The following is a 20,360-nucleotide window of genomic DNA, read 5'->3' on the forward strand; positions in this document are numbered from 1 at the left end:
ATTGTGAAAAAAATAAAGCTTTTCAAATATTACATCTATTAAATGAGGAAGAATATATTTTTTATCAAATAAGTTAAAATATATTTGCTAATAACAAATTCTTCCATTGCATGAAGTTGATCCTTTAATAAATAATATATATTTCGGTGTACCATTCTCTTTAAATGTCTAAGAAATATCTCGTAATGTGAAATAACACTGTAATACTCCCTTTGTCCCTAATTACTTGTCCACTTTTAAATTGACACATTTATTAAGAAATCAATTAGTCACATAGTGAGTTTATCATTTTACCCCTATTAATTATGAAGTAGATGAAAAGTTCTGCAATTTTCAAAGTAATTGGTGATTTAATTGAGGGTATAATAGGTAAAAAAAAATTGCTCTTTCGTGATTTGTCAAAATGGACAAGTAATTAGGGACAGAGGGAGTACTAAACAAATGCACAAATGCATCAACAAATGAAATTTATATTAAAAATATATTGAATAATGACGTAACGATACCTTAACAGAATTTCCTATCTATTTTTTTGAAAAAAAAACTTCACCCTTTCAATTTTGTTATATCTTCTTATTTAGTAGAAGAATCGTCATTTATTATATTCTACTCCACCTTAATTTGTATCATCAGAGTTTTAAGAATAAACATTAAATTTTAAATCGAAATAAAAAATCGTTGAAAAATGACAGAAAAAATAATAATAGTATATGAAAATTAAAATATGGTGCAAGAAAAGCCTTTTCACGATAATTTTTTGAAACATATTGATAACAATTAAAATGGAGCTGTTATTTTATCTTTAAAATTAAGTTTGATTGAATTGATATAGTAGAATGAGAAAAAAATATTAAACTAATAACTTTTTAATGTTATTAAATGCATTTTCTTTTTAATTGAGTAGTAGATTAAAAGTTCCGAATTAGGATATTAAAATAATATCTTACTCTCTCCTTAATTATTATGGTATTGCAAACATTCATTTTCCTCAAATGGTAATTCATTTTCCATTTACAGTTATATCCAATTAATTTCTAATGTATTGAATGCGGTTATGGGATATTGAATAATATCTTTATCTTTCCTGAATCATAATAAAATTATAATTTAACATTTATTTTTCTGAAATGATAATTTTGTTTTAATTCCTAGAACATATTGTTTACTATGTTGAATGAAATTATAATAAAACATATTGTATTTAGTATGATAAATGAACTCAAAAATTTGAGAAATTACATAAATAGTAATCTTAGCTTCTGAGAAATGTCACATCATCATTTACATATCCAACTTTATATATATACTAGATATTAGGTTCCCGCGCCAGCGCGGGCCCAAGATATATTACTTCCTCCGTCTCATTTTATGTGAGGTAGTTTGATTCGCCACGGAGTTTAAGAAATAAATGAAAACTTTTAAAACTTGTGGTCCAAAATGAATTATATAAATTTGTATGACTGTAAATTATTTCATTAAGGGTAAAATAAATATTTTATAGTGAAATTGTTACTTAATATAGAAATGTGACATTCTTTTGGGAGTGACTAAAAAGGAAAGTAAGTCACATAAATTGGGAATAGTTCTTTGTTTCAATTTATGTGACACCAATGAAATTTGGAGAGTTATATAATTTTTTGTATGTGATTTTGTTAAATATATTTTGAAGTTGCTAATTTATTGTGATTTATAACACTTCTTATATCATTTTCAAATAATATATATTACTCTTTCTGTTCCATTTTATGGATGTAGGTACTTTTACAAAAGTCAACTAAATTTCTTATATGATTCTTAAATATTTTTAGTTGTTATTTTACTTGAATTTACAGTACTTTTAATGTTATTTTGAAACAAACTTCTTTTGTTTCAATATGGAATTAAAGAGTCAATAAAATTTGTTTTATGATTTTTAATTATGTTGTTTTTAATATCTTATATTATTACATTGTGATTTTAAGTACTTTTTATGTAATTTTTAAATATAGAACAAATTAAAAGAAAAACAAGGAATGTGACATTCTTTTGGGACTAACTAAAAAGAAAATAGAACGACTCATTTGTGTGGGTTTCTTAAAGTGATCCCACATCCAAAGTGGGACCATGGACAAAGTACAAATGTAGATATCTTAGGTTAATTTATATACAATCAATGAGTATTTATTAATTAGCAAAATTGTAGTTGTAGGGGACTACAAATGCCCAATGTATTCAATTATTTCATCTCTTTCTCCTTTTCGACTTAATTGTGTGAATGTTTTTAATTTATTATCATCAAATTTTATAAATAATATTCTATTAGAATTTTATATCAAGTTAAAATCAGATAAATATATTAATATGGATATTGTAGTAAAGTAATGAAAGAGGACAAAGAGGAATGAGTGAATGGGGACATTTGTAGGGTTAGAATAATATGTGGGACCCATTGGGTGTATTTGAGTTTGTAATACTCCCTCCGTCCCTTTTTAGTTGTCCACTTTAGAAATGGCACACAGATTAAGGCAACAATGATTAGCACAGTGAAGTTACAATTTTACCCTTATGACAACTTTTCGCTTCAAAATTACAACCACTTATTTGAATTAAAGTGAAATAAATTGGAGGGAAACAACATACACTTTTACAATTTTCAAGAAGTGTAAATAAGGGTATAATAGGAAAAAATTTGTTGTCCTTTCTTGATTTGTCAAAATGGACAACTAAATAGGGACAACCAAAAAAGGAAATATGGACAAGTAAATAGGGACGGAGGGAGTAATGAAAAGGAATGCCACGTGGATGGTTATGATTAGGTAATTAGGATGGATCTATTAATGAGGACTTTCCTCTTGTGTGTGAATGTTTTTTTGGTCAATTTGAGGGAAGCACACGTGTCGATGCAGAGGTGTGTGCTATTCCCTCTTCTTATATAGTAATAAAAGAGTTAAAAAAGAAAAAATAAGTGATTTAATAAAACGATATAAATAACATTAATGATGAGATGAAGATTAAGAAAAACGTCAAATAAAGTAGTAGTATTGATGATGATAAAAGTTAAATAAATCATTTTTTCTATTATTTAAATTTTTAACATAAAATTTCCAATCTTTTAAATTTAAAAATAAATGTTAGAAATGCTGGTCATAGAGAGGTATCACATCATATTATCTATATTCAGCTTTATATATATATATATATATATATCATTTAGAAAATATATAAAAAGTATTATAAATTGTAACAATTAACCACTTTATTTTTTTAAAATCATATAACTAATTTGATTTACACTCCAAAATTCATCGGTATCACATAATTTAGACATTAATTCTTTATTACTTAATATATGTAATTATATCAATGACACATAAATTGAAATAAAAAAATTACATATTTTATTTGAAAATGACGTAATAGTACTATAAGGTATAATAATTAACAACTTAACATATTTTAAAATTTTAGTTGACTCTCCAAATTCCATATGTGTCATGTAATTGAGACAGAGAGAAACATATATTGGTTTAAAATAAATAAAATATTATAAATTATAATAATTAACAACTTAAAATTTATAAAAAAAATCCTTTAAAAAAATTTAGTTGGCTCTCCAAATTCAATCGATATTACAATAATTAAAACATAGAAATTAACATAGATTGGACTCGTGCTGACATTTATGTTTTCATTTTTAAAATTTTTTCTTTTATACTATATAAATAAAAATTTTATGTAAAAAGTATTATAAAACATAATAATTAATAGCTTAAAATATTTGAAAACATATAAAAAAAATTTGTTAACTTTCAAAATTTCATCTATACCACATAAATTGGGAGAAATATAGATATATAGATATTTTACGTTGTTAATTATTGTGAGCTATAGTACGTTTTATGTAATTTTCATATATATTACTCTCTTTGTCCTGATTTATGTAATACAAATGAAATTTCAAAAGTCAATGAATTTTTTATAAGTTTCTTTTTATATTAACTTGTTAATTATTGTGATTTATAATATATTTACGTAAAACATACTCTAAATAAAAATAATTAGCAATTTAAAATATATAAAAACATACTAAAAAACTGATCAACTTCAAATTTCATATGTACCAAATAAATTAAAACAGAAATAATAACATATATTGGGCCCGTGCTAGCACGGGTCCCATATCTAGTTTTAAAAATAAGGGAAAGTAATATTGTTAAGCCGCGCCGTTCCAATGCACCATTATTTAGAGCCATGAATATTATGGCAGCCGCATTTATTTACTTCCATCGGTCACCATCCCGCCTTGCCCTTTTATTTTCCATATAACTACCCTTTAAATATACACATAATATACTTCTATCATAAAAAACAAAGCAGCTGCTTCAACAAAAAAATGGAAGGCATCGAGCACAGAACATTGAACGTTAATGGCATCAACATGCACGTAGCTGAAAAAGGCAAAGGCCCCGTAGTTCTCTTCCTCCACGGCTTCCCCGAACTTTGGTACACATGGCGCCACCAGATTGTAGCCTTGGCTGACCAAGGCTACCGTGCGGTGGCGCCTGATTTACGTGGCTACGGGGACACGGACGCGCCTAAGGAAGTTACGAGCTATACTTATTTTCACGTAGTGGGTGATTTGGTAGCGCTTATTGAGTCGTTAGGAGTGGAGAGAGTGTTTCTAGTGGCTCATGATTGGGGTGCCATGATTGGTTGGTACTTGTGTTACTTTAGGCCTGATTTAGTGAAGGCATATGTTTGTCTTAGTGTGCCTTTTAGGCCAAGGCATCCTAAAATGAAGCCTATTCCTACTATGAGAGCTTTCCTTGGAGATGATTACTACATGTGCAGATTTCAGGTACGTATTGTTACGGTTCTTTGCACATATGCTTCAGCTATCATGTTTTTCTTTGAATTAATATTTTGATTCACTTGAATTGAGAGTTTTTTGAATTAATTTAAGGTCTGCATACAGTACTCTATCATTTCTGAAACTCATCTTGTGAGATTTTATTGGATTTGTTGTTGCATGTATGATTAATCAAATGATATTGTAACTCACAGTGCGTACAAATAAAGGATTACACAATTAGTGAAATAGCTTTCACTCTAAGCAACATCCGTTTTTCAAAAAGAAAAATCTTGTCAAAAGCACTATACTTGATTAGAATACGTTTTCTATCTTTTATTTTCTTCCAAAGTTAATAAATTGACTTCTACTTTTCTAGTACTCCTTTCAACTTTTAGATTTTAAGCTTCTAAAAAATACTGCTAACAAAAGAGTAGTTGAAGGAATTTGTTTGTTGTACATTATTGACTTGTTGTTTTTGAGAAAAAGCAGTCCATCCAAATTAAAGGTCCTTGTTAAATATAGATATTAAAGTTAGCACTGACCACTGTTATTGTCAAATCTGGCTATCCAATACAGTCCTCTTATTTTTATCCTGATTGGATCAAAATAGGGTCCAAATGTACTTGCAGCCCTAACGTAGAGTCATTAGTTGCTGGTACAGTCGATATTAATGATGTAACGTGCATGGGTGTGTTATAAATATCGTTTTGGCAAAAAAATAAATGTATGTAGTAAAATTTACAAGAAGTATAAGCACTAGTTACTTTTTATTAGCTAAAATCACTTATTGGGTGGCTCCTTATTATATGTAAAATGACCTAAAGTGATACGGAGAGGTGTTAGTTTAATATGTTCGTTAACATATATAGATCAACACAGAGATTTTCTAGTAGTGTTGTTGTACTAGTACCTCATCTAAACTAATCTGTTAGTTTAAATTACTAATTTGGAGAAAGTTGCTCATGTCCGTGGACCGTAATAGGGTATCAAGACTACAAATCAGTGCACTTAGGAATGTCTATTTGGTCTTAATTTAATTAAGTAGAGTAATTCTTAACGCACAACATGATCCACTATATGTATATATTATAGTGTTGTTCCCTAAATACTTGACTACTATGCTGTTTGAACTTTTATATAAATGTCAAAAAGATATGTCAGTAAATTTTTCTTATCGTGCACTTAGGAATAAGAGCTTATCAGATAAAATTGAAAACTATAGCCAAGTGGGGTAACTGATGCTTGCTCAATAAATGCTTGCTCTCTCCTCCAAATTGTCACGTGAATATATCTTGCTATAATTGGCTGGTTGGGGAGGTTGAAACACCTACCTATATTAATGACTTTTTTGGTTTCCCGTGCAATTTGTTTGCTCAATTAAATTTGAATTGCATACAATAGAGTTCATTTGGGATGGCTCTTTTCTTCGTAACATATCAGTGTTCGAATATGAGACTTCACCAATGCACCATAACTCATTATACTACTAATTGACTTTAATATAATTTTACCGTAAAAGAGTACTTATTATAAAAATTGATACAATGTGATTGTGTTTGTTTCTCTAATGAGGGGTTAATGTAAGATTGTGATTTTGATATTAGGACCCAGGCATGGAAGATGAGATGGCGAAATACGGCAGTGAAGCAGTACTGAAAAAGATATTGATAGATAGAAAACCAGGACCACCTTGTTTACCCAAGGAGAATCCCTTTGGCATTTCCAGTGATGATAAGTTGCCTTCATGGCTTTCTCAAGATGATCTCAACTACTACTCTACCAAATTTGACCAAAAGGGATTCACTGGTGGACTAAACTACTACCGCGCTCTTGATTTGTACGTTCCATTGACCCTAATTATATTATAATTTGAATGTGATTTACAGGTTTCTTAAACCATACCGTTGAATTTTGGGCAGGAACTGGGAGCTGACAGCTCCGTGGACAGGGGTGAAAGTGAATGTCCCTGTAAAATTTGTGGTAGGTGATTTGGACGTGGTGTATACAACACCAGGAATGAAAGAGTATGTGCATGGAGGAGGTTTCAAGAAGGATGTGCCCATGTTAAATGATGTTGTTGTGTTGGAAGGAGCTGCCCATTTCATTAATCAAGAAAGAGCTCAAGAGACGAACTCTCACATTTATGATTTTATTAGCAAGTTCTGATCTAAATGTTACTCGTTTGTTGGCTTAACTTATGATGTAGTACTGCTTTTCAATCACCTTCTGGCGGCACAATGTTGGTTTTGAAGTTTTATTTGATTATTCAGCGTTTATGGTTTCCTAAATTACAATTGTTATGACTAATGCACTCCCTTTCTCCAGCATGATAGATAGAAATTGAACACCCAACTCAAATTATAAACGTCACAGCTGCTTGAGTATGCTTAATTTTGGGGATCGTGCAGGGAGAAAGGAAATACTAGTACGTATAAAAATAAATCCTTACAGACTTAAACAAGCTAAAATTCAATTAAACAATTTTTGATAGGTGAACAATGAACGAGAACTCTAATCACACTAGGCTAAAATGTGACATGTAACTAGAAGTGGTAGACTAAAATCTAAGACCGTTTCCAATTGTATGGTATTGGTAGTTATTTTTTTCAGTCATTTTGTGGGTTAGTTTCATATTTGTTAACTGAAATTTACGTTGTAAATTTTGTTCCTATATTGAACACCTGAATGGGCAATAATAAATCATTCTACCACTTCGCTTGCTTATCGACAAAAGCAATTCCTAACAAAAACTACCGTCAACATGATTATTAAGCAAGATTTACATATATCACCAATGAAAATTTCGATGCAATATAACAGGACATCTGAAATTGGTATTCTATTTTTCAATTTACTATATCTAAACATCAAATTGCCATACAAGCAATAAACCAAGCCCCTCCCTCTGCTTGTAGCTCAGTTCATTGATATCCTTATTGTAAATTGATTGAAATTATGCAGTATAGTTGACATAAAAGGCAAGTACGTAGCACTTTAATTAACCCAAAGCCAAGGTATTTCAGTCGATAAGTAAAAGAGGGAGGCAAGCGGTAGTTGATTTTGGTGGCAACAAGAAGTGTAGTAGGATATACTATTGTAATTGAGCTCGCAATTCCAAACAACCCAATCCATATAACATGAGGATGGGGGAATGTAAAACAATTAGTCATATTATATGGACTTTTGCTTAACGATAAACTGATGCAGCACAATCATTTTAAACTAAAAGTTGGTTTCAAAGTAGATAAAAATCAAATATCCTCAACAAGACGGGGAGTAAACATAAGCAACTGCATACTAGAGTCTGCAAAAACTTGTACTGCCACGATACAAATAACAACCATTCTTAGATAAATAATAGAAATCAACTTAAGCCTTGTAACCCCTGCTCTTCCTCTTTCCTCTAGCTCTCTCAAACTTTCTTCCCTTGGCACGGACATATGGTTTGGTATGGCTGTGTGGAACACCTGGAGCTGGACCAAAGTGCTTCACTGCTTCACGTGCATTCTTAGGACCTCTGAGGAGAAGCTGCAAATCAATCAACAATATTAGCATTCAAACAAGCTGGGACTTTTTATAACTAGAAATTAACACAGTAAAGGGAATATTATACTCTATAAAAAAAAACATCTATCATAAAACAAATTTAACCTAATTCCAAATAATAGTGTACTATTTCATGTTACATTAGCATTATGCGCTTTCTATACCATCCAATATCTAGTTAATTGAGAGGGTATCTTTGTCCTCTTAAAATTTGCTGCCATCCACAAGACTCAAAAATATACATAACATAACAATTATTTGGAATAAGTGTAATCCTGATACATTGAAGCACATATCCATCAATTCAGTTAGGAAAAGGCTTAAGCAGATAGGATCTTTTTCTGGTTTGCTATACGCACAGATAAAATCTTTGAAATCATGACAAGATTTCCAAGAAGAACTAAGTGCGATAAATGAACAGCTAAGATCCTCTTAAAATTTGAAGTAATCCAGACAAAAGAATGTTTACATGTTACATTCGCTTTCTATGATTTCTAATCAGATATCTAAGTAAATCAAGAGGGAACATTGTTCATCTTAAAATCTGCAACCATTGAAGCACAACTCCATATATTTCAGTTGGGAAAAGACTTTAGTACTTAATTGGAAAAAATATAATCCCAATACATTGAAGCACAACTCCATATATTTCAGTTGGGAAAAGGCTTAAGCAGACGGGATCTTTTCTGGTTTTCTATACGCACAGAAAAAATCTTTGTAATCATAAGAAGATTACACAGAAGAGTAATGTGCAACAAATGAACAGCTAAGGTGATATTAAAACTTACAGACATCCAGATAATAGTACTTTTTCATGTTGCATTAGCATTCAATGCTTTCTTTTCAAATATTTAGTAAAACAAGAGGATATGTTGTTCATCTTAAAATCTGCAGTCATCCTGGAAGAGACTAAACAATTATACAACATACTAATTATTCGGAAAAATGTAATCCCAATACATTGAAGCTCAACTCCATATATTCAGTTGGGAAAAGGCTTAAGCAGATAGGATCGTTTATGGGTTTCTATATGCACAGATAAAATCTTTGAAATCATAAGAAGATTCCCAAGAAGATCGATGTGCAACAAATGATCAGCTGGAATCAACAAATACATAGGGTGCAATGGACAGAGAAGAAGCCACTAAAAATAACATTCAAAATACAGAGGACGTAGCTGAATTGCGAATAAAATCAAGCGATAAGAAAGAATGGCCAAACAATGTCAAATTGTCATTGGGTTAACATGAAAGCACGTGTACCCTTCACTGAGAGTAAGTGTTTTACTAGATAAGACCACCACACTAAATTATACCAACTATCTCACAGGCATACTAGCATTTAACCATGCAAAGTGACAATCCAAATAACAAAGTATCCATAAAAATACAATGAAAGACGCAACTGTTGGTCACATACAGCAAAACATCAAAGCCACTCAAATGTGTACAGAGAATCAAGACTCACAACGAAAATGCAGCAAGATAATTAAGGGTCATTCAAGGTTTAATATCCAAATATCAAAAGCTTTTCTGTTCAGTAAATCCATGAAAAATCAAGTACTAAACAATAGTAGTAACATCAAAAGCTGAAAAAATGGGACTTATCACCCTTCTCTAATTAAAAACAGTCAACCACTTCACCAAAAGTGAAAATATAGATACAAATCACGCATAGCTAACAAAGACACCTGAAACAAAATACTGCAAGTAGCAAAGAACTATTAAGGATCTGATTCAATACCGTGTTCTGTCCAAGTGGAGCCCTGAGAGCCAACTGATCGAATGTCAAGCATTCACCACCAGCCTTCTCAATCCTTGCCCTGGCTGTCTTTGTGAACTTCAAAGCACACACCTTCAATTTTGGAACTTCATAAGCCCTAACATCGTCGGTAACAGTACCCACAAGGACAACAGTCTTATCGCCCTGATAAACAAATATCAAAACCATCACTTCAACCGCAAACACGCAAACAAAATCACATATACATCTAAATCAAATCAACAAAACAAAACACAAAAAAAGCCCCAAACAATATACCTTTCCTTCGGCATAAGAAATCAACCTCGAGAGAGAGAGTGGAGGCTTGTTAATCTTGCTCATGAAGAGCCTCTTAAGAATCACCGCATTGAACTTGCTTCCGGTCCTCCTTGCCAAGAATCGGTAAAGCTATTAACGCACATCAAACAACAAAGTTTAAGCCATCAAACAACTTGAAAATTACATAAAGAAAACAAACTTCACTCAAATTGAATCTATATATACCTTGACGAGGAGCTTGAGGTAAACATCGTCAGACTTAGGGGCGGTACGCTTAGTCTTCTTACTCTTACCTCCGGCCTTCAGATCGATACCCATGGCTGGCTGGACTCTGCTGAGAGAGATGGAGAAATGGCTGCAAGAGGTGCCTCTTATATTAATATATGAAGTGAAATGAGGAGGCTAGGGTTTTTAGAGAGGTTGGTGTTGCCCTTGTGTTTTGTGTGGTTGAGGTCTACAATAAACTCTTATGCACCTTACTTAGATGTTCGACACGTCTTCATTTACTATTCTTCCTCTCTACGAGTTAGGGTTTTGTTTTAGAGCCCTCATTTTAATATTTAACCCCTTTTAACCTTTATTCATTTTATTATTACACCCATTAATAAACATCCAAATTAGATTTGGAGAAGAAAATTAGTATAATGTAGAGTGCCACTTGACATTGTTTAAAAAACTATAATGGAGCATATATCGCACAAACAATTAATTATTGACATGTCTTGATAAAAAGAGAGTGATAATTTAGACAATTTTAAAAAATAATGGATCAAATTGAGTAATGAGCCAGGGCAAAGCTAGAAAGGGCTGAAAGGTTCATCCGAACCCCCTTTGTTAGAAATTACATCATTTATATATGATTAAAATTATTATTTTTATGTGTATATAGTAAATGTTGAACCTTCTTTTGATTCACGAAAAAGTGATATATTAAGTACTCCCTTCGTCCAACAATCCACTGTACTATTTTGGTATGTCCAACAATACTTATCTACTTTATGAAAAGGCATAATACATAAATGTGCCCTTTAACTTGGTCTCATTTCACATTTATACCCTCTAACTTTGGATATGCACAAGTAGACACTTAAACTTGTGTAAAGTTAAGCAAGTAGACACATGAGTCCTACGTGGCACAATTCACGTAGGACAAAAAATGACACGTAGGATGTCATGTAGGACATGTGTGTCTATATGTTCAACTCTATATAGGTTTAAGTGTCTAATTGTGCACACCCAAAGTTGAAAGACATAAATTGTGATTTGAAACCAAGTTAAAGGGCATATTTATGTATTATGCCTTATGAAATCAATGGATAATTTTACATTTAGTTCATAATTTACCTTATCATAAATTATAGTCATTTCCCTATTGCATTTTTCAAGATATTATATATATTATATTCAAAGAGTAATATAATAAAAGGATAATGCTAAATGACCAGAATTTGGCCAGAAATTTAAGAAATGTGCAAAATCAATAGTGGACATCTGTTGTTGGATGGAGGGAGTATATTTTTTACCATTATGTTTAATATTTTCTCACTTTTCCATGTTTGATTTAGAAGGATGTGACTTCTTTTGAAAACAATGCAATTGGATTGACAATTAGTATTTTTTATCTTTATTTGATTGTCAGTTCTTAATATGCAAAAAAATGAAAGTGAATAAAGCATTTTAATTATTTTATTTCCTACACTCCTTGGTCACACTGAAAATTTTGAAGGAACACTTATTTTTCTTCCAATAAATATCACTTTAGGTTTATAAATTTTCTGATCTCATCCCGTTTCCAAGTTCATAATAAACACATGATCAGAGCAAGCAATTCTTGTAAAAAAAAAAAAGATAAGTTAATTAACACCCCCCTTTGACAAATATTTACAATGTGTAACTAGATATGTTTTTTATGTTAATTTTCATTGGGCTTTTTTTTTTTTTTTAATGACAAGGAAAATTCGCAGCCGCTACTTTTTGGGTGCGCACATGATAAAATTTCGCTCCTATGCAATAGCTCGTAAACCACATAGGAAAGGTAACCCGCACTAGGCAAACCCGGTGCGACGAGCTCGGCCCAAAAGGCAAACCCCTTGCTTTCGCTGGCAAGGGGTTTCGAACTTGAGACCTCCAACATGGAAGTCCCAAGCCCAAACCACTGGGCCACCCCAAGGGTTTTTCATTGGCCTTTTTATATATTTAACTTGTTATATTTTGATTCTCTAAAGTTAAATTCAGACACAAACACCTTCCTTTGATCACCTCTGATCGAACGGATAAAGAAAATTTGTAGTTCCAAAATAATAATCATAAATTGTATAAATCCCCTAGAAGCTTGGCTCTCCTTCATTAAATTTAAGGAAATTTAGTTCAGCTTGGTCACTAACATCTGGAGAAACGAAATAACAGCTGCATAAAGAAGAGCAAGTCTTTGCTATTTGCAGCAGGTAAACATTGTCCATCTAGTAAAGATGGCATTTAAAGCTCAATCCAGTCGCTCCATCTGTCAACAAGAAAACAGATGATGAAAAAGCTTTCACATCACATACAAATGCAAAGATTAGTCATGATTCAATCAACAAACAGAATGCCCTAGTTATAAACCATAAGGAAACAAAATTCACTGCTCGAACAGGAGTCATGACAAGATAGTGAGTACCTTCCAGAGGCCATCATTAAGATAATGCATGTTATCCACACCAATTCCTTTGTTGATTGCCTTTCTGCAAAGTTGGACATGATTTTTCAGGTGTTGAAACAACAGAGGTGTATACATCTCAAACGTGAGAAACATAAATGACAGAAGTCAAAAAACTGGTTCTCGGAGTAGAAAGTAGGCAAGATTGTCCGTGCCAAAGTTTGAAAAAATCATTTGGTACTCCCCATAACATAAAGTGTCTTTTCCACACATACAGAGGGTTGGAGACAGATTGGGTAATATAATCAAGAAAATCTACCAGTCCTCATGAGAAAACTCTTTTCCTCAAATCTGAGAAAAGGAACAATCAGAGAAGTTGAACGAAAGCAAGATCATCAGTGCCAAAGTTTGAACATGTAATCTAATACTTCTGACCAGAAGTGTGTCTCACAAGAGAAGGACAATCCAATATGCAGTCCACTGTAAATATACCAAAACCTAAATGACAGTTTGTAAGAGATAAAATGATGATCAGCTTCACAGGCCATTCATAATCTTAAATAAATAAATATTTTTGAAAAATCAAAGGCAATTAATCTTCAGAAAAAGTATAAAATACTTCTTGATGTTTAGTTCTCTGCATCAGCTCTCTAGGGTACGGAGAAATCTACCATCTCCCTTATAGTTATGGAAGCCCACTGCTCAACCGTAACTATTACCTTTATCCCATTGTTAATCAGGATATATGTTACAACATGGATCCTTCCACCAACTCTAAGCTGATATTTACCACTAATTATATCCAAAGAAACCTCAAAATATATTTCTTCCCTCCCCCTTTGATCTTGGCCAACACGACAGTCATCTTCCCTACCCAGAACTTGCCAGAATATCCACCTCTTGGAGCAGATGGAATGCTATTGACAGCATCCATCCTTACTTACATACTATTTGTGTCTCTCACCTCATACATAATTTATGCACACACAAAAAACATTCAGAGACAAATACACTTATATTGATGCCCAACACAAATACTCACAATGTTGAAAAATTTGATTACTAATTAACCTCGGGATTTCCAACTGAAAATTCAATGACAAAAAAAAGTGGTATTTCTGCCATTTTCAACAACTCACTATACAGAAACTGACAAAATTATTCAAGGTCAAGGAAAGAAATATATGTATTTTTAACGTTAGAAGGTGTCATCAGCCGATTACCTTGACACAAAGAGGTAACATGTTAAGTTCAAATAGAAACATATTGCTCAGGACAATTGAGGCAATAAATTGTTATAAAGAATTCACATTTAGGGGCATTAAACAATCTAGATAAAGGAAGGGCAGAACATATTTAACCTAAAAGGAAAACATCTCAGTTCTATCACACGGAACCGGAGGGGCATGTTTTAGCATACAAACGAAACAGAAGCCGAGCAAATATTTACATAGCAACTCACATATCCTTTGCCGACATCTTTGTAAAGCCAATAGCTAGAGCATGTTGCTTTCCTTCAGCCATAATAGCCTAAAAACAAAATGCCGCACATTAAAATTGCACAACAAAGTTGTAGCAACAACAACTAATAATATTATAGCATAAGATTGCCCTTATTCATACCACGGGAGTTTCTGCTCCCACTTCAACATCCAAAGCACCTCCAGGAGAAGTAAGACCTGGACACATTATGTTGGCTCCAGAGAGGACAAATTTAATTGCGCCCCTATCAACTTGTAGTTTTTTCATTATATTTGGATCTGTACAATTGGAAAGAAGAAGGTTATACAGAGCATTGATATCACAGAGTAAATCAAATCATCAACAGATGAAAAAAATAAAGTTCATCAATGGCATACATTGAAAAGTACCAAATCACAACCATTTGCGTGCTCATACATATGTATATGACGATGAGTCAATCAGAAACCTGCTCGCTCCATCTCAAAACTGAATAATTTTTTTCACTTGATTAAAACAATATTGTATGTTTTCTTTCATGCGCGTACTTACAAGGAGCAAGACCCAATTAACTGAATGAAAGATGCACCATTGAGTTTTAGAGTACCCACGTCATCTCCAAACTCAACCTCAAGATGCACCATTAGTATTATGCCCAACCCCCTCTCAAGAAATCAATGACCTCAACATGGTAACTTATTTTCCTAGATTCAATTTTAAACCAGATTGCCTATCAGTCTATTAGAAGTAAACAAATGCTTGATCACTTGACTGTGACAGCTAATTTCATTGAATTAAGCAGGTGTATCTTCTTTAATTTAATATTCAGTCAACTAATTAATGTTATGGGGAACTGGTATAGTACACACGCTTTGAATAGTACTACTAGTTATGCTGTTATGCATATCAAAGGAAAAGAAAAATAAGGCACTAAGATATCAAGAGCCTTCTAATCAGTTTCCTGATGTGAACCATATATCCTTTTAATTATTGCTTGGTTATTTATTTTCATATGCTAATCAGCAACATTCAGCTGGCGCGAATTATTTGTTGCATCGGTCAAAGCCATTCCATATTTAAGCATGATCTATATCATCGTGTTTGGTTCATGTTCAATTAGAATCTCCAAAAACTCCATAGATGAGAAGTTCACTATCTTTCTTTACATTCTTCAGATTTCTTATGAAGCTATTGTTTTTACTCACAGCCCACAAGGGCCAACATGGCTGCATATTGAGGGAAATATATACTGCCAACAAAAAATGTCCTAGTAGTGACCCAACTCTAACCAGTCCAATTTTTTGAAGTGATTTCACTGGTAAAAGACTTATCAAAGTAAAACAATGGAAGGTTGAAAAAGGCACGCCACAACACTCAGAAAGATTAGCAAAAGAAAGGAAGGATGAACTTTGATTTAATGGAAAAGATAAAACAAAAGGAGTAGAAAAAGATAAAAATCGGATAACTTACATTGATGCAGAAGACGTAAAGTAGGCATATAAGGTCCATCACGTATGTTGAAAAACAGGGGTACATTGTTTACCACAACTAAATTCAGATGATTTTGACTGCAGAGAAAAGATGAAAGAAGGAAATATAATGTCACTCAAAGAAAAAAAGCAGATAAAAAAACTGCATTAAGATAGTTGAAATCAACCATTTTGCAACAATGAGAGGAGACTTCTTTGGAAGCAAATCTTCCAACACTGGCTCTAGTAGTGGGTACTGCAAAATGGAAATTATGTTAGCATTATTAACACATTATAACCGTGTGATTTCAGGGAAATCCTTTAGTTGGAATAAAGAGTGGAAGAAACAAAGTAAGTGGCTTGTAGCATAGTCCTGACCTCTTCCGCAATGCTTTGACGAATTCTACGCTGAACAGATGCCTTGACTTGATTTTGTCCAGACACTTCTTCAGTTGAAAACCTAATTATTAACAAGATTGTGTTGTACAAATTAATTTAGCTCAGTTTAAAAAACTGCAGCGGGCCACTGCAAACTTGATAAATTTGAGCAAGAGAACACAAGATATAAGACCAATGACAAACACATTCTCTTTTAGAGAAATTTGACTTAATGATATTCAAGGTTAAGGGCCTACTTAGTTTGAATGATTTTACCTGATTAAATCAATTACATAATAATTGTCAATTGATTAGTTGTAATACCAAATAAAAGTAAATGTAATTCCTTCTGGATAATTAAATGTAGTTTATATCAATCAGGTAATTGGACTGCTGAAAGCTTCCACAAGGAAGTCTGAGGGGCCAAAGGCAGTTCTTCGGCCCTGAACATGTAGGTTATGGGATCAACTACCACGGGGATGAAATGCATACTACCAAAGACATAGGCTAACAAGACAATCAATCATACAACAATTGATCAAGTAGGCCTCAATCAAAAATAGGTCGGCTATATGAATCTTCCATATCCATTTCACTATATTTAAGCATGTAGCATATTACATTGCAACCTTAGATAATTTATGATTAAAACAACTCAGGGATTCTTCAAAACTGAAAATCTTGTTATAATCTCACATTTTTCTCGACACGGATATGCAAGTTTTAAAACCAGAATAAAGAGTCTCTCACAAACATCGGACATAATGTAAAAACAACAACTGTGGCTTGGGTCATAACTGGTAGCTATTGTTTATATAGGTCCGTCTACTTCATTATGTTATATTCTTGGCCTAAATCCATAATGAATAATGAATTCTAAGAGATAGAAGGTTCTTTAAGATGACTTCTCCCTATGATCAGGTTTCTAGTTTTCACCTCCTTCAATCACCATAGGGTCATTCATACCTACGACCTGTCCATATTGAGGTCTACATAAAACATGATCAAATCACCAGGTGACAATATTTCATTTTGTCAATGTATATCATGCATAACTTGCGACTTTTAACTTGTCAATCAACTAGTGAAGGGAATCAAAGCATAGGTAAGTAGGAAGGATGAGAGAGCAAGCTGACTGAGTAAATCGTGGAGATGCTCACTTTGTACATTGCTGATTCAGAAAAAGAACACCCATCATAAACCAGATATGAATTGCGTCCATCAACAAAAAATTCTAAAGTTTAGCATGTCACAAGATGGCAGCACATTTAAATCAAACAAGTGAACTGTTCAATTATTTCGCCCATCTCTATAGACAAGGATCTGCTGAAGTAAACATCTACCCATTGCTCAATTCCCTTTGCAAGAAATAGTTATTCCTACACTACCTGACTAACATCAATCAATGTTTTGATACAGAACCTAGAGCCTGCTTACAGCAAACATTCTTAAATCTTAATCACTCCAACAAGGTAGAAAGCGATGATATAGACAGAGTTCAGAATAAATCACCCATTGCTCAATTCCCTAATCTTAAAGAGGATGAAATTAGCGGATTTGGTAGTGGTTAGAATTGGATCAAATTTCTCAATTCAAACAGCCAAATTAAGCAACTTATTTTCCCAAAACTAAAGAAATTAANCAAACATTCTTAAATCTTAATCACTCCAACAAGGTAGAAAGCGATGATATAGACAGAGTTCAGAATAAATCACCCATTGCTCAATTCCCTAATCTTAAAGAGGATGAAATTAGGGGATTTGGAAGTGGTTAGAATTGGATCGAATTTCTCAATTCAAACAGCCCAATTAAGCAACTTATTTTCCCAAAACTAAAGAAATTTAGTACAAAGAACAAAAATCAATTTCTCCATTGCGATCGAAAAGGCAAACCTAGTTACAAAATCACTTGCAGATACCCATACTTAACCAAAACTGTAATCAGGCTTCGAAGGTAGTACCAACGTAGGAAAATAAAATATGGCGAATTGAACCTTAAATTAAGAAAGAGAGTAGAAAAAAAAACAAATGCACTTTACTTCTTGAACATTTTCACGGGCTGACGCTGAGCGAGCGAGCGAGAGAGAGAGAGAGAGAGAGAGAGGGGTAGTAGGGTTTAAGCGATGAATTGACAAATTTGGAAATTGAGTTTTCAATTTTATTGACAGCTCCCGTCCCTGTGTGCCGCGTTGTAAGAAAGCTAACGTATCTGAGATTCTGAGTTCCGACTCTAATCATTTTTGCCCAAATACCTAAATAACCCTTTAAACTTACAAAATTTATCACTTTAGATACCTTAACTTTTTTAGTAATCACTTAGACATTTATACTTAACGAAGTTTAGCCTTGTCTAGTCCATAACTTTTTTTAATAAAAAGAAATGTATAAAATTGACTTTGGCAAATCATACCAAACATCAGAAAAAAATGTTCATAATATATGTTTGTAGTTGGGCTCGAAATAGATAAATTTGCCAAAAGAAAAAATTACTTCATCCCATATTAAATGGACAGTTTCTACTTTTTCTTTCTCTAATTACTCGTCAACTATTGATTTGACACATCTATTAAAAAATAATGATTCACATAACAAGTTTATCATTTTATCTTTATTAATTATGAAGTGGATGAATTAAAAATTTAAGATTTTCAAAAAGTTCTACCTTTTTCAAAATTAATTAATTGAGGGTATAATAGGTATAAAAAATTTTCATTTCTTGATTTGTCAAAACGGACGAGTAAAAAAGAAATTTGGACAAGTAATTCGGGATAGAGGGCGGATTTTACATAGTGATTAAGAAATCATTAATAGATTGATCAACTTTACTATTTTGCCCTTTATTCATATTAATTAATTAGTCTCTTGAAAAAGAAATTCTTAGAACTTCAAATTTCATTTAAACTTCTAAAGACCATATTAATTGTAAGAGTAAAACGGGGAAAAAATTAATCAATGTTATCCTTATTCAACAAGTGATCAAGTAATATGAAAAAAATATTTTAAATAAAATGTTCATCTAATATGGGACGAGGGAGTAACAGTCCAAAAGACATACGGGGAAATTACATGGTTAAGCAAACATATGGAGTACTAGTTAATTAGTCATCATAGCTATAATTTTAGTTAACTACCACTCACAGCTGGAATTTCGATTTTGTACAATTCGCACGTTTGTAAAATTCAGAATTTGTATAACTTTTGTATTGTGTAATTTTGTATAATATAATTTGTATAACTGTTTAAAGTTTAGATGTTTGTGTNCAGATATTTGTGTTTGTATAAATTTGTTATTTCGAGTTTATACAAAAATAATTCAATTATACAAATATACTCGTTAATTATACAAACTAAACAATTTAACTATAGCTACTACTCATAAATATACAAACTATAATTATGAAATATAATTAAATTTATTATAGTTGCTATTTGCGAAAATCCTGCCAGGCATATCTATGCACACTTTGCCAAAAGGGATAATGGGCCGATTTGCTTCTAACCTATTAGCCAAAAGTTCTATATGGGCTTTAAAATCCTATACCAATCATATCCAGTAATGACAGAGCTCCTTCTACTTCATTTCTAAGTCACTCATGTCAAAATTTGTTTGTGTAAACTGTAATATATCATAAATACAACAAATTACGGTTAAAAAGAAAATGAATAAAACATATACACCAACAAAATCTCTTGTTGATATAAAATATTAGGTATGTATGATCAAGAGAATTGAATTTATAGGTTACTTACAATATATTTTTAGTCATATATTTTCTTTTATAAAAGATTTTTCATCTATAAATATACGAAATCTATAATTTTATTTTCTTTTATTTAGTTTTTAACTGGCATAAAGATATATCATGCCATTTTCTTTTCCCTTGGATACTTATATTATGATAAAAGTATAATTGATAACAAGAAGCTAGTGTGTTATCATTTACTTTGGGAGCTTTCTTAATTGGTTCTTAAGACAAGTCCTTTTTATTTTATTTTTATGA

The 20,360-nt window shown here is 32.1% G+C and overlaps 3 protein-coding genes across 3 annotated transcripts; 1 reads left to right on the plus strand and 2 right to left on the minus strand.

Moving 5' to 3' along the window:
• Window positions 1-4,317: 4,317 nt before the first annotated feature.
• LOC125848200 (uncharacterized) lies at window positions 4,318-7,081 on the plus strand. Its single transcript, XM_049528026.1, has 3 exons — window positions 4,318-4,837; window positions 6,436-6,668; window positions 6,751-7,081. The coding sequence occupies exons 1-3, from the start codon at window positions 4,373-4,375 to the stop codon at window positions 6,995-6,997; spliced, it is 945 nt and encodes a 314-aa protein (XP_049383983.1). The 5' UTR covers window positions 4,318-4,372; the 3' UTR covers window positions 6,998-7,081.
• Window positions 7,082-8,046: 965 nt separating this feature from the next.
• On the minus strand, window positions 8,047-10,867 carry LOC125848315 (60S ribosomal protein L18-2-like). Its single transcript, XM_049528170.1, has 4 exons — window positions 10,643-10,867; window positions 10,418-10,546; window positions 10,121-10,303; window positions 8,047-8,359 (listed from the first exon to the last, which is right to left on the minus strand). The coding sequence occupies exons 1-4, from the start codon at window positions 10,733-10,735 to the stop codon at window positions 8,201-8,203; spliced, it is 564 nt and encodes a 187-aa protein (XP_049384127.1). The 5' UTR covers window positions 10,736-10,867; the 3' UTR covers window positions 8,047-8,200.
• A 1,741-nt stretch (window positions 10,868-12,608) lies between these two features.
• Window positions 12,609-18,585, minus strand: LOC125848337 (uncharacterized). The gene is made up of 8 exons (XM_049528191.1): window positions 18,399-18,585; window positions 16,361-16,442; window positions 16,171-16,238; window positions 15,984-16,081; window positions 14,676-14,812; window positions 14,515-14,582; window positions 13,074-13,137; window positions 12,609-12,917 (listed from the first exon to the last, which is right to left on the minus strand). Exons 1-8 carry the CDS (start codon window positions 18,407-18,409, stop codon window positions 12,900-12,902), a joined length of 546 nt encoding a protein of 181 aa, XP_049384148.1. The 5' UTR covers window positions 18,410-18,585; the 3' UTR covers window positions 12,609-12,899.
• Window positions 18,586-20,360: the final 1,775 nt, after the last annotated feature.

Source organism: Solanum stenotomum, chromosome 1, assembly GCF_019186545.1.
Source record: "Solanum stenotomum isolate F172 chromosome 1, ASM1918654v1, whole genome shotgun sequence".
Taxonomy (NCBI): Eukaryota; Viridiplantae; Streptophyta; class Magnoliopsida; order Solanales; family Solanaceae; genus Solanum; species Solanum stenotomum.

Coding starts and splice junctions, on each gene's coding strand:
- LOC125848200 (XM_049528026.1), top strand. CDS start 4,373: ATGGAAGGCATCGAGCACAGAACATTGAACGTTAATGGCATCAACATG. Junction 4,838..6,435: donor ACTACATGTGCAGATTTCAG/GTACGTATTGTT, acceptor TTTTGATATTAG/GACCCAGGCATGGAAGATGA. Junction 6,669..6,750: donor TACTACCGCGCTCTTGATTT/GTACGTTCCATT, acceptor AATTTTGGGCAG/GAACTGGGAGCTGACAGCTC.
- LOC125848337 (XM_049528191.1), bottom strand. Junction 16,239..16,360: donor GTCAAAGCATTGCGGAAGAG/GTCAGGACTATG, acceptor TCCATTTTGCAG/TACCCACTACTAGAGCCAGT. Junction 13,138..14,514: donor AAGATGTCGGCAAAGGATAT/GTGAGTTGCTAT, acceptor CCAACTTTGCAG/AAAGGCAATCAACAAAGGAA.
- LOC125848315 (XM_049528170.1), bottom strand. CDS start 10,735: ATGGGTATCGATCTGAAGGCCGGAGGTAAGAGTAAGAAGACTAAGCGT. Junction 10,547..10,642: donor ACCTCAAGCTCCTCGTCAAG/GTATATATAGAT, acceptor GTGCGTTAATAG/CTTTACCGATTCTTGGCAAG. Junction 10,304..10,417: donor TTTCTTATGCCGAAGGAAAG/GTATATTGTTTG, acceptor TTTGTTTATCAG/GGCGATAAGACTGTTGTCCT.